The sequence below is a fragment of the Heterocephalus glaber genome, unplaced genomic scaffold (genome assembly GCF_053883595.1).
Source record: "Heterocephalus glaber isolate CG9 unplaced genomic scaffold, H.glaber_assembly_v1.0 deba00001141, whole genome shotgun sequence".
NCBI classification, from domain to species: domain Eukaryota; kingdom Metazoa; phylum Chordata; class Mammalia; order Rodentia; family Bathyergidae; genus Heterocephalus; species Heterocephalus glaber.
This window is the reverse complement of record NW_028258201.1, coordinates 2,080,345-2,096,981: the sequence shown is the minus strand read 5'-3', so window position 1 is coordinate 2,096,981 and position 16,637 is coordinate 2,080,345. Positions and strand designations below refer to the sequence as shown.

The 16,637-nt window shown below is 61.5% G+C and overlaps 1 protein-coding gene across 23 annotated transcripts in view; it reads right to left on the bottom strand.

The window, feature by feature from the left end:
- Syngap1 (synaptic Ras GTPase activating protein 1) overlaps positions 1-16,637 on the bottom strand; it is a 30,759-nt gene that overhangs the window by 6,604 nt on the left and 7,518 nt on the right. For 14 of the 23 annotated variants that reach the window (XR_015451008.1, XR_002395736.2, XR_015451009.1 and 11 more), the window contains 13 exons: positions 11,432-11,523; positions 10,932-11,053; positions 9,141-9,294; positions 8,881-8,979; positions 6,275-6,898; positions 6,036-6,180; positions 5,708-5,852; positions 4,240-4,476; positions 3,904-4,105; positions 3,583-3,761; positions 2,914-2,955; positions 1,583-2,648; positions 1,059-1,232 (listed from right to left, as the gene is read on the bottom strand). Coding sequence is in view for 18 of the 23 variants with exons in the window: in XM_087210467.1 (XP_087066593.1) it covers positions 1,059-1,232; positions 1,583-2,648; positions 2,914-2,955; positions 3,583-3,761; positions 3,904-4,105; positions 4,240-4,476; positions 5,708-5,852; positions 6,036-6,180; positions 6,275-6,898; positions 8,881-8,979; positions 9,141-9,294; positions 10,932-11,053; positions 11,432-11,523 (3,281 nt within the window). In the remaining 5 variants the exon portion in view is untranslated. Of the gene's footprint in view, positions 1-1,058; positions 1,233-1,582; positions 2,649-2,913; positions 2,956-3,582; positions 3,762-3,903; positions 4,106-4,239; positions 4,477-5,707; positions 5,853-6,035; positions 6,181-6,274; positions 6,899-8,880; positions 8,980-9,140; positions 9,295-10,712; positions 10,869-10,931; positions 11,054-11,431; positions 11,524-11,677; positions 15,116-15,170; positions 15,240-15,342; positions 15,488-16,637 lie in introns of those variants that run through there. The other 9 variants (XM_021260003.2, XM_087210465.1, XM_087210470.1 and 6 more) reach the window with 7 other exon arrangements.

Here is a 16,637-nt window from a genome sequence, read left to right as displayed (position 1 = left end):
GGCGGTGTATCTGGGCCCTCACATTCGTGTGGGGACAAAGGAGGACCCACACAGCAGCCCAGACTGGACATACCCTGAGTAAGTGTGGCAGGAAATTGAAGAGAAAGTGACTTCAGCCGGAGCCAGCTCAGAAACATAAGACACCAGACGGGGCAAGGTGTGCGGCCCTACGTGTGACTCCTCCTAGCTCTGTCCTAGGGACAGGAGGTTTCGAAGGGGCCCCAGGCTGAGAAACTAGGAATGCCGCTCTGGCAACACAAGCCTGGAACTCGGGCCAGAGAGCTCAGAGGAGTCATTTGTCTGCCTTGCCGGCTCCAGAGTCCAGAGCTGTGCTGCTGTCTTAATAAGGGAGCCACAGCCCACCGGCAGCTATTTTAATATTTTCCAAGCACGTCACAGGAATCAAACCCAGGGCCTTAGATATGCTAAGCACACAGTCTCCCCACACATGTAGCTATGTAAAGGCTACAGATTTTACTTCTGCAATGGTAGCAAGCTATATGTCTAACACAGTAGCTGCATGTAGCTGCCACACTGAATGGTGTGGGTTACGGCACATTTTCATCACCACAGAAGGTTCTACCGGAGAGGACTCGTCTGGAGTGCCCAACAAGGATTCTGCATCTGAAGCAGGGGACAGGAAAAGCTACCTGAGAGACCTTTACCATCCTCTGAACAGGATACATCCACAGCCAACCTCACTAGACACCGAGGGGAGGTGTGTAATCCAGATGCGCTCGGACAAATGCGGCCCCTCGGCCCCCGCCCGACAGGCGCTCCCACAGCTGGTGAAGTAGCTTTTCCTTCCGTTTGTCCCGGGGAAGAACATGGCCTAAAGTAAAACACGCTTCCTCCCAGGGTGCCTACAGTGTACGTAACCTGGGAGACAGCTGCATGGGCTTTTAGATGGACTGAATGACCTACGACAGGCTGGAGCCTTCTCAAGACAGCACGAGGTCTTGGTCTTTCCTTTCCACCCTAAGTCCCTGAGCCTGGATGTTTCCCTTGCAGACTTGAGGTCTCCCCTGTGGGGTCTGGGGGGCCGGGGCCCACCGTACCCTATCTAGACGGCTCTCATCCATCGATTTCGAGTACTCCTTGAGCTTGTACTCTTCCCGCTCGATGTGGGCACTCTCGATATCGGCAGACAGGTGAGGCATGTTGGACACCCAGGCCACAGTCCGCTCGGAGGCTGGCATCGTGGGGTTCAGCGTGGACGGTGTCTGAGAGTGCTGGGACAGGGCACGGCGGGGCGAGAGCAGAGGAGGGAAGGGGCAGGTGTGTGTGGGGGGAGAAGAGCCACCGGAGAGGAAGGTCCCGGGCCTGCTCCCCTGCTCCGGCCCCTAAAGAAGAGACTATTCACATCTCCCCTCTGCAGTGTCAGCGCTGTGAGGGCAGGCGTTTTTGTCTCTGTTCACCACTTCCTTGGGGCTTAATGTGCACACTTGGCCTGCAGCAGGTGCTGCCCTTACGCGTGGAGGCGAGAAGCCGTCACTCAGGGTCTGCCCGCCCTCCCCGCCAGCCCCAGTGGCCTTTCCCTCTCCACTCTTCACCCACCCCACCCTCTCCTCCCCTAACCTACCTGCTTGGTGATGGAGGGCTTGAGCCCCCCAGCCCCTCCGCTGCCGCCCCCGCTGCCCCCAATGCTGCCCTCCTTGCTGAGGCTCTGCTGCCGTGGACGGGCGGGGCCGTAGCTGGGCTCAGGGGACTGCAACAGGTTCCCACTGGATGGCCGGGGTTTCTGGGCCGCGCTGACCGTCAGCTGCTGGGACTTGCCCCTCTGCAGGGGAGGCGGCTGGCCCCCGCCCCCAGCGCTGCTGCCCCCGCTGCCCCCCGCTCCGGGGCCTGAGGGGGCGGGCCTCTGGGGCCCGATGGTGATCTGGGGCGGGGACAGCATGTGCTGCAGGTTGTCCTGGAGAGAGAGCTGCCGGCGGGTGAAGTCAGTGCCAGAGGGCCCAAACTCGTCGCTGTAGCTGTGGCTGTGAAGGATGGAGGCGGCGGGCGGCTTTGGCACCCCCGAGGAGAGGTCTTCGCTCTTGCTGTAGCCATGAAACGGGGCGAAGGTGTCCCCTGGGGGCTCCCCACCTCGGTGGTGGTGATGGTGGTGGTGGTGGTGATGGGCCGAGGGTGGGGCGTGGCCGCTGCCCCCTCCGTGGCCTCCCGGGGGCCCTGGGCCATCGGCGGCCATGTGGAAGAGAGGGTTCTGGAAGGACAGGGGGATCCGCAGCTGCTGGGCGGGGACAGCGTCTGTGGTGACTCCCATCTGGCTGAGGCGCATGCCGGCCGCCGTGATGGACGAGCCGCTGCCCTGGGAGAGGCGTCCCGGAGGTGCAGGCCGAAGCCCCAAGGCCGCGGTCAGCGAGGCCTGGCTGGAGTGCAGCAGGTCCCCGACAGCCGCCAGGTTGGAAACGCTGCTGCTGTTGAGACGCCCGCCGGGCCCGTCGCCCTGCAGGTCCAGCATGGACACGCTCTTGTTGACGCTCAGCATCTTCTGCTCTGGCTCCGTGATGTCCGAGCTGCTAGTGCAGTAAGCTGGCGAGGAGCGGGCCAGGGGGGGTCGGCTCACGTAGAACAGGTCTTTCCCCGCGCCGGGCGGGGGCGGCGGCTTCTCCTTGGTTGGGGAGGGGATGCGAGCCATGTCCATGGAGCTGCGGGAGGGAAGGTCAGGCCTCGGGTGAGCGGGCGCCCCGCCCCAGGAGGGCTGACAGCTGGCACCGGCAGCCCTGAGGCGCCAGGCAGGGAGCCCAAGGCGAGGCGGCAGGAGGGGAGGACTCGGCCCTGGCCCTCTGGGCTCGGGTGACGGGGCAGCAGGAGGGGGATGAGCAGATGAGGGGCACTGCAGAGGTGGGGGGGACAAAGGCTGGCGGAGCAGCAGGAGAGAGAGGAGAAGCCAGGGAGGGGAGAGCCCCTCACCTGTTGAGGCCTCGAGCCATGAAGGACTGAAGGTCGATGGAGCTGGAGAGAGATGGAAACAGGGGCGAGCACAGGCAGAGAGAAGGAGAGGCGCGGATGATGGAGGGGCCGCGGGTGTGGGTCGGATGGCGTCATGGAGGGAGAGGGTGGGCAGGGGTGCAGCACAGCACCCGCCCGTCAGGTAAAGGGCAAGAGCCAGGCCGGGACTCGGACGCTGGGGGCCTGCTCGGCTTCCCGCTCCTCAGTGTCAGCGCGGCTCACAGGGAGGCCTCGGGTGCCGGCCTTATTTACCGAGTTGCACAGAGACGCGGGATTGCTGGCAGCTGATGGCTGAACCAACATGCACCGGCTGAGCCAGGCCAGGGCCTAGCATGAGCAGGGACTGGTGGAGCGGACCTCAGGATCCCTTGGCTCACATCTGAGCTGGGAGCTGGAGGAGCCGACACTCCTGGGGCTCTGCGGCCCACTCCCCCAGGCTTTCAGGGCTCTCGGCCTCCCGCTGCATGCACCTGGCTCTTCACTATTCCCCTATCCCCCCTCCCAGAGCTTGCTGCCTTTTCCCTTCCTTGCAAGCCCTGGCCAGAGGCGAGGTGCCTGGGGCCTGGGGAGAAGTCTCCAGCACAGGAGAGACAGGCTCCTGGGGTGCAGGGGTGGGGTCCCGGTGCTCACCTGTTGAGGTCCCGCATCATGTAGCCCTGCATCTCGGCTGACGGCCCCCGCAGCACCACAGGCTGAGCCCGGGCCCGCTCACTCTGGCGGCTCGGCTGCCTTTGGATGTTGGGATTCCTCAGGGCTGTGCTGATGTCATTGAGGAGCCGGGGCAGTGGGCCCAGCTTCAGGAGGGCCTCCTGGAAGGGCAAGGCTGTCACCTGGGGCCCAGTGCCCGGCTCCAAGAGGGCCTCAGAGAGCAGAAACATTATACAGGGGTCAGTCTCTCAGGCCTCTGGCACCTCGGGGAACCTCGGGAAGGCCTGAGGGGCATTCACTGACCTTGCTGAGTTGGGGCAGCACCTCCCAGAGCAGGGCATGCAGCGTGGAGAGCTCTCGGCCCAAGTCAATGTAACCCTCAAAACTACTGCTGTTGGTCAGCGTGTCCAGGTTGGAGATCTCGTATAGGAACTGCTGCATAGAACCCCACTCCAGCTCCAGGAACTCATTCATGAAACCCAGGAAGTCCTCCTTTGAGGTAAACCTGGCCAGGGTCCGAAAGGCAGAGGTCACGCACCTACAGAAAGCCTCACACCCACCATCACAGGGTCTCTGGGACTCAGGAGCCGCCCCAAGTCCTGTCCACCGCGCCCCACCCCTGCTGGAAGCATCCCTCACTTGGAAAAGTTGGCCAGGTTCTGGATGACCTTGGCGATGAGGGTGAGGGTTCGTGAGGTCTGCTCATCCGGGTACTCCTGCATGAGCCCAAAGAGACTCGGCGACATAATGGCTGGGCAAAGGAAGCGCAGGAAGAGCGAGGCGCTGATCAGCCGGTCGGCGATGTCCTCCCGGCCCCGCTCTGCGCAGCGCAGCCGCCAAGACGCAAACACCTCCTTCAGCTCCCTCGGGAACACGCTGGGGGGAAGGGGTGGGGGGACAGAGAGAGAGAGAGAGAGAGAGAGAGACCGGGACTGAGCCCCAGAGACCCTCAGCTTCCAGGGAACATGCTGAGGGGGGTGGGAGGAGGTGAGGGCGCGGAAACAGAGGCGAGAGAGACAGGGCGGGAGGGACCGCAGGAGGAGGACAGGAGGCTGCTGAAGAAGAGGGCCGCGGCAGAGGGAACGCACAGATCCATCGATGGGGGAGAGAGAGATGGAGGGGAGAGAAGGGGAGGGAGAGAGACCAGGAGAGGAGGAGAAGAAGAACAGACACCAGGGAGAGACAGAGATGGGAGAGAGATGGAGGGTCACTTGAGGTACAGGGCGCTCGGACCCCCCAACTCTGGATTCCAGGGCGATGGGGATGGACTTGCCCCGGTGTGATCCCCAGTCCCTGGAGTGGCTCTGGAGCGCGCGCTCCCGCCTCCCAGCTCCACTTCCGTGTCCCACTGACACCTTAAACTCGGCTTGGCTCGGCATAAGGCAGAGCTCACCATCGCCCCCACACCTCCAACCGGCTCCCCCGCCCAGCTTGGCTTCCCAGATCTGTCACGGAGGCCACCGGGCACCCAGACTGCAGCCTCGTGACCTGGGCCTCCCCTTCCCGGGCCCTTCTCCTGACAACTCCTGCTGGTCCCTTGCTCCAGGGTCCTCAGCGAGGCCCCTTTCTGTATTTCTGGCCCCGTTCTTAACAGCCCCTACTCCAGTCGCCCCCTGCACCCCACTCCAGTCAGTCACTCTCAGGCACCACATGACAGCCTCCCGAGACCTACAATGAACTCAACCCGCGGCCTCCCGGGTTCCGACTCATCCCCATCCACACCTCTCCATGACCCTCCCGCTCCCACCTGGAGCTGTGCTGTCCCCACCTGGCAGTGTCTCTGCCTACCCAGCCCCTTCTCTCCCACCCAGCCAGGACACCTCTCCCTGCTGTCTCCCTCAAAGCTGTCTACTTGGCCTGCGCCGCCCCGGGGGACCCTCAGCACTTCCCACGGCCCCCATGACTCCCTGTGCGTCTCCTTTGTCCCCACGCATCCTGGCGGAGGCCCTCTGAAAGCAGGCACCAGGCCTCTGCCTGCTACAGGACCCAGAACAATGCTCTGCCCCTAACTGGTGCTGGGTCCTCTTTGAGGATGGACAGACAGATGAACAGATGAACACACAACTGCCCCGACCCCAGCCCCCTGGCCCAGCGTCCCCAGTCTCACCAGTGGGAGTTGACCACCTTGCACAGGGCCAACTCACAGCACATGCGCAGGTTGGCCTGGTGCTCTGCCAGACTGGACGCAGTGCACTTGATGGGGTCGACTTCGCAGTTCTCCTCAGATTCATACAAAGCACGGATGAACTCCCCTGTGAGGTGGGGCCCAACAGACGGGGGTCACACTTTCCAAGGACAGGGCTGGGGCTGCCCGCAGAATCAGGTGGCTGGAGCGGGGGGCCCTGGGTGGACTCGGGGTCAGGGGTAGCCGTGCTGGGGGTCGGGGTGGGCGGGCATCTGGCAGTAACGGTTAGGAGGGCCTGGGGCCACCATACCAATGGCATCCTTGAGGTATTTCTGACCAATCAGTCTCATGTACTCTTCTATGGCTTTAGTGGCGAGCGTGTTCTCGCGGAATATGAGGTGCTCCCGTTCCATGAACCGGTCCACTTCCGACATGGCCATGTCTGAAAGGAAGTCCTGGGGCCCAGGAGAATCCGAGGCTCAGCCTCCGCGAGACCCAGCCTTGCGCATCTGCCCTGCGCTCGCCGCCCAGGCTGGGGGCGGCCCTCACCTTGGCCTTGCCGGTGCTCTGCAGGATGTGAACCAGTGCGCTGGCCACCTCCTCCTTGCCCTTGACACTCAGGGCAGGCTCCAGCACTGCGCACAGCATCCGGTAGTGGCTGGTGACGTACTCCGCGAACTCCTTGTACAGCTCCATGGGCAGGATGCTCATGGTCTGGTAACGTGCCTTCAGCCGCACGGCCGGGCAGCCTCCTTTGCCCTTGCCCCCCGAGCCGCCCCCGGAGCCCCCGCCCCCTCCCGAGCCCATGCCCCCGGAGCCCCCGCTGCCCGTTGGCAGGGTCACGGGGAACCACTGCTCTGTGAAGTGGCGCCCAGCCAGGGTGGCCACCGGCACAGTCACCAGGCCCACATAGCCTGCCTTGTCCTTTTTGCGCTTTTTGTCCGAGTCTCGGTACAGATGCAGCCGCAGGGCTCGGACAGCAGGCAGGTTGTTAAACTCGAAGTGCTCGCCCCAGAAGACAGTGTCCCCCGAGGCTGAGCGCGGCTTGGACGTGGTGCGCGCATACAGCATGTCGTCTAGGCACAGCTCGCAGTAGTACCGCTTCTTGGGGGGCAGCTCCCGGGCCTCTATGATCCAAAGCTTCAGCACATTGTCCACCCGGCGGCTGTTGTCCTGCCGTGGGACGAGGGTGGGCAGGCCGGATTAAAGGGAAGGGACAGAGACAGAGACACCAGAGAAGAGACGGTGACCAAGTGGCATGGGGGTCGCAGTCGCGAGGTTGGCAAGGCGCCCTGGGCTGCACGGTGTCCTCCCCAGCATTCACCTGTCTGGCACCTGTGATGTGTGACCTTATTTGGAGACAAGCTCCTTGCAGATATAATCAAATTAAGATGCGAGCATTCTGGATTAAGGTGGATGTGCAATCCAATGGCACTGGCATCCTTTATATGCAGACAAATCTAACGAGAGACTGAAGCAGGGCATGCAGGCACACATCTGTAATCCCAGCACTCTAGGAGGCTGAGGCAGGAGGATTGCAAATTTGAGCCCAAGCTGGGCTTAGCAAGACCTTGGTTTGTAGCTCAGTGTGATAGCACTGGGCTCAAGAGCAAAGTAGAGGCAGGGAAAGGCTGTCCTTAGAGCTTCAGAGAGAGTATGACCTACAGACACCTTGGTTTTGGATTTTCAGGCACGTGAACTGTGTGAGACAGTAAGTTTCTGTTGCTTCATGTAACCCAGTCTGTGGTCATTTTTTTTGGTACCGGGGATTGAACTTGAGTCCTTGCACTTGCAAGGCAGGGGTTGGAACCACTGAGCATTATAAATCCACGCCCTGTGCTCATATTGTATAGCAGCCCTAGGAAACGATTACAGGAGTGTGGCTCAAAACTAGACAACAGAGTAAGTACTGAGAAAAAGTTGGAATAACAAAACTAAATATAGGGCCAGGGATTTAGCTCAGTGGTTCCACTGCCTGCCTCGAAAGCATAATGACCTGAGTTTGATCCCCGGTACCAAAAAACCCAAAAAACCCACATATATTAAAGCATAATTTAAAAAGAAGAACAATGAAGTCCACAGAGACTAAGTTCAAATAATAACAATAAATTGCATAAGCACAGGGTGAGTAGGAGTCTAGAACTGGTGAGAGGGCCCTTTAGCGATGCAGCTCTTGGTGAGGTTCAGACACTGCGTTACTAAGGAGCACGGTGTTTGGACTCTGTGAGGTGGATCAGGTCCAGCATCTCAGGTCAAGTCCTTTGCTTGTTTTTGGTTTGGGGTCTTAGAGTTCATGACTGTCCTGCTTCAGCCTCCTGAATGCTGGGATTATAGGCGTGTTCCACCATGCCCGGCTTGACACGGAGCTCTTTGAGGACACTGAAAAGCCAGGCACAGTGGTACAGGCCTGTAATCCCAACACCTGGGGAGGCTGAGGCAGGAAGATCACAAATTCAAGCCCAGTTTGGTAACTGGGCAACTTCACAACTTGGAGAGACTCTGTCTCAAAATTTAAAAAGAGTTGGGCCTGGGATTTAGCTCAGTGGCGCTGTGCCTGCCTGGCAAGCACAAGGTCCTGAGTTCGATCCCTAGTACTAAAAAAAAAAAAAAATTTTAAAGACCTGAGCCAAGGCTCAGTGCAAAGGCCCTGCAGGATTCAATCCCCGGAACAGCGAAACAGAAAAAGCCACTGAGAAACAAGAGTTCCCCTGGGGCAGGGTGACCAGGGCTGTGAGCTTGCTGGGATCCGGATACAGACACTCACTGACAGAGCTGGGGACACTTCTCCTGGGGAAACAGCAGCCCCCAGCATCTCGTCCAACTGTACTCCCACCAGTGTCAGAGGGGAAACCAAGGCACAGAGCCTGCCTGCCTGAACTCCGGGGGACCTGCACAGCTGACGGCCGGCAGGTGTGTGTGAGCGAGGGCGTGAGCTCCCCGAGTCTGATTTCCTTGGTGGGGAAACAGACTGTGAGGTAGGACACAAACAGCGTGGAAAGAAAGGGAAAAGAAGGGTCCAGAAACGGGCTCGCCCCACTCACTGGGGCCCCCACACGTCTGTCCCTCCTCCCGAGGTGCCCCTCCTTCAGGCCACCCTGAGGCCCCGGCTTCCCTTGTGGCTCATCCTCAGCCCTGTCTCCTTGACTCCCCAGTACCTTGTTGGGTTTCACTGCCCGCTGCAGATTCTCGATCCATTTGTCCCTTTCGGCTGCAGACCGACAGGCAAAACATTTCGTTCCTGATGACGTCGTCACCTAGAGGGGTGCACGCGGTGAGGGACAGGATTCCGGAAGACCCTGCCACCCCCTCCCCGCTGGTCTCACCTAGGCCCAGGGACCACTGTCTCCCCCACGGGCCCACCTGTGCCGATTCCTCTAGGCCCCTCCCTCCACCACCCCTTCCAGAGACCCAGTACCTCAAAACAGAACTCCTGGCCCAGGATAGAGCTGTGTACTGGCTTAATAATGGAATCTTCGTCCAAGTTGAGCTCCAAGGCCTCCGCCGCACTGCTAGGACTCAGCAAGGACTCATGGGAGTGCGACTCCTTAAAGCTCTGCATCAGCCGGGCCCTGGCAGGTGGGGGGGGGGGGTCAGGACCTGCGCTCTCCTCCCACTCTCAGTGCCCTGCCTTGTCCGTGTTGCTCTAGAACACAGATCGACCGCAAGAGGTGGCCTCCTGAACCCGTTCCCACGCACAAACAGATTCAGGGGAAATCCCACCTCTCTGGGCAAGGATGGGAGGGATCTGAGAGAAACCAGAAAGCTTTGAGAAACTCCCTTCCCTCTGTCCACCCCTAAGGGACTGTGAGTACTTGCGACACTAGAAATACCTCAACCTGGAAATGGACCATGGCAGAAAAGGACATCGAGACAAAGAAAACAAGGTGGGCCTGGGACACTTCTAGGTAGGGCCTCCAGGCGACCCCGACACCAGAGCTTCGATGCAAGGGGAAACACGGAAGTGAAGAACTAGCGGCAACAGAAGATAAGACATCTGCCTGGCCTAGACCTGGCACCCAGCTAGTACCTAAAAACATTTTATGATTCAAACTCTGAAGGAATGCAAAAGCTAAGAGACAAGTTGTAGCAGAACCAGGGAAAGCGTAAAGGAAAAGCATGAGAAATAAGACAAAGCTGGGGGAAGAAAGGAGCAGGAGGAAGGTCAGAGGCTGCAGACGAGACAGACAGTAAGAAGCAGAAAGCAGGAGTGAAGCCCAGTACAGAATGCAGGACCAGCGGGGTGCGGGAGAGGAGCACTCGGGGCAGAGAGGGGCTGAAATGCAAAACCAACCGGGCGCAGAGGATAAACGGTTGGGGGCTCAGAAGGAGGAGGGACAGGAGCGAGAGCAGGAGAGGAGATGGGCAGGGGATGAGGAGTAGAACGGTCGCAGGCAGCGGGAGGGGGAGCTCGGGTGTGGGAGCCTCCTTGGAGTTATTTATAGCAGCTCCGTCATCACAGGCTCTGGCTGCCGTCAGCGCCACGCTCCCCCGGCCCCCCACCCCCGCGGCCAGGAATACCATGCCCTCACCCCCCCACACACACCAGCCCCAAATCCAGCTCCAGGGACATGGGAGGGGGCAGGGAAAGGTGTGTGTGACTCACCTTATCCTAACCTCACCACCTGCCCAATCTGGGGGCGGCCAGACGTGGGGGAAAGGAAGGACAGGGTTCTCCCTGGGAGTGACGGGGCAAGGGGGACGCCCAGAGAGGGACCCTAGAGGCAGATGCCAGTGACGGAAAGCCAGAGGTCTCCTTCAGGCAGCCTCAGGGACGGCGCCCCACACCTCACCAAGGCTGCTTCTCCCCTCAGCCTACGGATCAACCTGCAGCCTCTGCTCATCTGGCCGAGTGCCCCCTCTCTGTCCTGCTCTGCACTGTCCCTGAGGGGTGAGGTCCGAGCCCCAGTCTATCCATTCACATCAGCCAGCCCCAGCCCTGCTCCAGCCTGCTGCCCCAAACTTCCTGCCCTCCCTCAGTCCCTTCTACCTCGATGATCCTGCTGCCCCTTCCTCTGACAGCGATGCCACCGTAAGTGTCCCTTCCACTCCTCCTCCGGCCCTGAGTGCAGCTCCTTCGATCCTGGGCCGGAGCTTGGCCACGCCCTCCTGCCTCGGTGGCCCTCCCTGCACCCACACTCCAGCCGGTCCGTCCTCACCCTGTCCCCCAGTCAGCCCAGCCCTGCACCCCCACCCCGCCCCCACCTACCGGTCATGGTCGGCGCTTCGGAATCGAGGCAGGATCTGGCGAAAGCTGCTGGTCCGGTCAAGTTTGGGTTGTGACTTCGTACGCTTGATGGAGCTTTTTAGCCTCCGGCTCAGGAAGCCTTGCTGGGGGTGAAACGGGCATGGGGTGGGTGGGGGCGGGGTCAGGTCTGCCTACTCCTCAGCTGGCACCGTCCTGGCAGGAGGCGGCATGGCAGGCAGGAAAGGGACAGGAGCCCCGGTACCAGTGTGTCTTCCTGCTCCCACGAGTGCGGTGCGGTGCGGTGCAAGCAAACACACAAACACACACACACAGCTTGGAGAAGGTGGGAGGGCTGGTCTGGGAGGCAGGGGGCTGAGCCAAGAGGGGGCGATGGAAGAGGTGGGGACACGCGAGCAGGCACACACACTCGCTCTCTGAAGCCCAGGGCTCCAGCTGGGGCTGGAGGAGAGGAGGCCCAGCTGAGCACATCTGGCAGGCGCTTCCAGCTTCCATTCACTCACCGAGGGCCGGAAGGGCGCAGCGGGGGCGGCCTCCATGCTGTACTGCTTCCCCCCTGGGACACTCTTCCTCCGCGAGCGACCCAAGTGGTATTCTGGAGGGGAGGGGAGGAGAGGGCCCGGAGGGGGATTGGGGAGGGGGATTGGGGAGGGGGCCCGCCCGAGAGGGGCCGCTGTCGGCCCAGGTTTCCACCCTGGCCCCAGAGCGTGGCCCACCTCCCGCGGCCCCTCAGCGCCGGCCTCACCTACCCCCCGGAAAGCAGCAGGAAGAGCAGCGGCGGCGGAGAGGCTGGCGGCGGGAAGGAGGGGGCAAGGAACCCGAGGCCGAGCCCCCGGAGGGGGACGGGGTGGGAGGCCGCAAGCCCATGACTGAGGCGGCAGTCAGCAGGGGGGCATTGCCAGAGGGTCAGGGAAAACCCCCGGGACGAGGACCGGGAGTTAGGGCCCTGGGGCCCACACCCCGGAAGGGCTGGCTGGGGGCAACGCTGGGTTAAAGGTCACTGCCCCCGGGCAGGCTCTCCCTCCGCGCTGGGGACAACCTCCACCTGCCCTGTACCTCCCAGAGCCCCTGTCTGTCTGGAGGCCCCGGGCTGCCTCCCATGACCCCCTCCTGGGCTGGAGGGGGAACCCTCGAAGGGACCCAGGAGGGGTGGCAGGGCAGAAACCTGGGGACAGAAAATCTACGGTGGGGCAGATGGGGGGAGGGGAGAAGGAGCGGGTTCCACGTGCACTGCAGCGGCGCGGACTCAGAAGGGAACGGGGAAGGAAGAGACAAGAATGCAGGGGAGTGGGCAGGATGGGCACTGGGGGTTCTGGGGACTCCCCAAGTAAGAGTAGAAGAGGAGGAGGAGGGAAGGTGAATGCGGCTGAGGCTCAGCCTGCCAAGTGCCTGGAGGGACAGCAGCTCCGAGGAAGGAAGCTGAGGCTCTGCTGCCAGGGAATTTAGAGGGGCAGGGGGGCTGGAGGAGAATGAAAGTGGGGGGATGCCAAGCTCCGGCTCCAGCTCCAGAATGGCTGCCCAGGCCTGGGCTCCCCCCTCAGCCCCACAGTCACCACTGCAGCCAATGGGGGGGCAGGTGCTGCATCAGGGGCGGGGCCACCATCTCCACGGCAACAAGAAGCTACAGGCTGGAGGGGAGGGGGGACCGGAAGAGCTGCTTGTTAACCCTCTAGGTTCCAGAACAGAACCAGGGAGGCCCATACTACATTTTCACTCTACGGCCAGAACTGCAAACTGCCCTAGAATCAGCTCCCAGCTTCCCTTTACCTGCAAAACCCAGGTGTCAGAGAGCTGCGTGCAAAAAATCTGGATCCCATGACATAAGAACCCTGCAGTCTCCCCGGAACAGGTGTGAAGAACACAGAAACACACTGAGCTGAGGGGTGCAGGTACATCAAGACCACAATACTGAAATTAAATAGGGATCTATGTGCTTAGGAGACACACACACAACTGTGAGCACGGAGGTGCCAGGGAATCCATGGGGACCCCGAGGCCCACACATGCCACACGCTTAGACACAGACGGGTGCACATGAGAGCTGCTGGTGTGGATTGGGGGCCCAGGCCTCAGGCAGTCATGTGGGCAGCCCGCTACAGAAACGGACGTGCAGCTCCTCAGGCATACACATGGCCCCCATGCAGGGGAATGCCAGGTCCCCGAGATGTGTGCCTGGGTACTCCATGACCCCAGTGCCATTCTCACAAGGTATACACCGGGGAACTCACACAAAGGTGCTCCCATATGCCAAAAGCACACACACCCTTCATTCACAAGAACACAACTACATCCACTCTGCCTTGGGACAACTCTCCTTTTACCCTGGGTCTTCCCTGCCTCCAACACCAAATCCATGAGAGCTACCAAGGAGCAAACGCGTCGATCATCGCTCAGCTACAAACTAAGAAGGGTGTCCGGGGGTCCAGGACCTCTCCTCCCCACAGTTCTCTGCATCTCTCCAGTATGGCTGCCTCTCTCTCTCACCTCACGGAACAAGGCTCAGCCATTATTTTCCACACAAGCTCCCCTAAGAAAGGCGTAAAGTCTAACTTTCAATCCACTAAAATTCTCCTCTGGAACCAAAGCATGAATAGAAGACAGAAAAATATTTTACTAATTGGTTTGGTTGGTTCTTGAAAGTAATGTAACCTCACACACAGCACCAGGAGCTGAGATCTATGAACTCACACAAGTCACAGGTACACGGAAGCTGCACACACAGACGCTCACAGAGTTTCTCACGGCTGCGAGGAAAAGAACAGCAGACACAGCAGAGGAGCAGAGTGACAGCAACACAGGACATCCTGTTATTAGTGCTGCATGCAGTGACACACACAGAAAACACACCACACAACCCTGTGTGCACACGGAACAGATCTGAAAGCACACACTTCGAGGCTGGTCTGCGTCCCCTCCCTGCACAACGTATACAGGCATGCACACACATCACAGCCACCTACACAGACCCGTAACACAGGCATTGTGCACACACCCACACATGTACACACCCTGTGTACACAACTGCACGCACACACACACACACAGAGCCAGGGCTTGGCCTCCCGCCTCTCCACTGTCTCTAGTCTTGCCCACCCACAATCTCTCTCCCTGCCCTCCATGACCCAAACCCCTAACCTTCCCTTTGGCCTTTCCACTTCTCCACACCCAGCTGGCAGCTCTCAAGGGGGCAAGAGGAGAAAGGTTGCCGGAGAAAGATAAGGAACAGGGTTGGGCAGGGAGCAGAGAGTGGGGGGCAGCGCTCTGTGCCAGGGACGTGAACCTCCAGGAACCTGAGGGCCAGTCCCCGCTGTGACAGGCCTCACTGGGGCCGCTTCCGTGCCAGTGGCCTCCCCTGATCCTCTGGCCTTCAGGGCCCAGGCGCCCTCTCCCATGCCCTCAGCCATCACCTGAGGGAAAGGCCTGCTCTCTCCTCACCCTGCCCCCAGCTCCCAGGCCCCATCTGAAGCCCACCCCCTCTCCCCTCTCCTAAGTCTGGCTTGCTCTCTCCCACATCCCCACGCTCCAGCTCTTCTCTCCCTGGCTCTGTCCTCTTCTCTGGACGCCGCTCTCATCCCCCTGTCCCCTCTTCTCCCCACTTTTCCTCTTTACCCCACTCCTTCCCTCTTGGGCTTTCCTGTCCCTGCTCCCAGATCAGGCAGGGGCTCCCACCTGCCTTCCCAAGGGGTTCCATACACCGTAAGATTCCAAGGACTCGTGTACTTTCTCCCCTACTGCTAGCACACCACCCACATCCAGACACGCCCTGGACACCCATGCTGGGGCTGACACAGATACTCGGGCCAGGGCTGGAACACACATGCAAAGACACACACCTGCCAGCAGGGACACAGAACATTCTGCTCCTGCGGCTGGCTGCACATTCCTACACACTGGAGGCTGCTGGGAGGTGAGCCCCCGCCAGGGACAGCATGCTTGGGGTCAGAGGTGACAGGGATCAGCAGGGCCACCCGCTGCCCTGTAAGCCAGTAGCTGCCCCGCAGGAAGACTGGACGCACTTGCACACGACTCACTGCACACGTGTGCAAGAGGAACTGGGCCCCGTGTGCACAGCACCGACACACAGGGGACACGAGCACGGACACGAACACAAGCGCAAACACACGGGCTGCCCCTCCATCGGGGACTCCAAGACCCCCACACACAGGCCGCCCCGCGTGCTTGCAACCCTGCCCCCACGAGGCCGTGCGGACCCCCGACCTCCAACGCCCCCCCTCCGGTTACCATAACTCCCCCCACTCGGAAGATGCAGCGAGAACATGCGGAGGGAGCAGCTGCCGCCGCCGCCGCGGCTTCCCCACCCCCTTCCCCGCGCCCACGCACACGCGCGCCCCCGCCCCACGCGCGCGCGGCGCCCCCCCACGCGCGCTCCTGGTCTGCCCGGCCCCGCCCTTACCTCGCACCGCCCCCCGGGGGGGTCGAGGGTGTCCCCGGTGGGGGAAGGGCCCCGCCCCTGCGCGGGGGAGGGGCGGGTGTGGAGGGAGAGGGGCGGCGGCGGGGCCCGGGACGGCCGCGCGGTGAAGGCCGCCGGAACGGCTCCCTCCGCCGCCGCTCCCGCCGCTGCCGCCGTTGCCCGGGCCCCGCCGCCGTTGCTAGGCGACCGCTGCTGCCGTGGCCGCCTCTGTCACGAGCCCCGTCGCCCGGAGACAGCGCGAGAGAGACGGGGGAGGGGGGCAAGGGGACCCCCAAAACCAACCGGGCCTCCCACCATTCCTCCTGAATAGGACCCCCCGTAAAACTGCAGAAGAAACGGGGGTTCGGGCTCCACCCAGCAGAGGAGGAGCCCCGGATTCCAGGGCCCCTCGAAGGTCCGGCGACCTCTCCCGGGCTCCAGAGTCGGCACCCGGGCTGGAAAGTCGGCAGTCTCGGCAGGCCCCTTCGCAGACCCCAGCCCCCAACCTCGACGACCCCTTTATCCCCTGCACGCGCTCCATGCCCTCCGCACATTCCAGGTCCCTCCGCAGACCCCGGCCAGCTACCACTCTCACTAAACCCTCTTGCCCAAGTGTATCCGCATGTACCCGACTCGTACCCGCCCTGGAGCCCCTCCCGGCCTCCCGAAGCCCCACACAGCAACCTTCACCTCCACACACCACCCTACTACCCAACTCCAGCCGCTCTCGGGGCCCCCACCAAGACGCACGAGACCCACGCCAGAGACCCGGTAATGGAAAAAGATGGGAAATATGTGGGCAGTGCAGCCAAGCCCAGGACACACGGTAAACATGCTCTGCGAGCATGTGACCATTCTGACCTGGGCACACAGGTGCACACGCACACACAAACGCGTGCACCAGACAGGAACACACACACACGTGACAGGCGTCACAGTCTGTCCACCATCACCACCACCACCACCACCAGGCTTGGCCTCAGACAGCTACACTACCTACGCCCTCACGTCAGAGGTTTCCATGAGAACCGCATGCATCCCTGACCACACAACCGGGGTCTCAGAGCTGACCCCCAAGGGCACTGAGGCCTGGACCCAGCAGATCGAGGCTTGGGGACAGCCCACTGACTGTCTAGGGCAGAAACCGGAAGCCTGGATCCCCGAGGGTCGGGGGACTGGTAGGAGAAAGGGGCCCACCGGGAGTTGGCGGGATGGGGACCGAGACTCCAGATCCTGGGAGAGAAATGCAGAGGAAGGGGGTAATGGCGAAGGGGTTTCCGGGGACCGAGGGCGTCTCT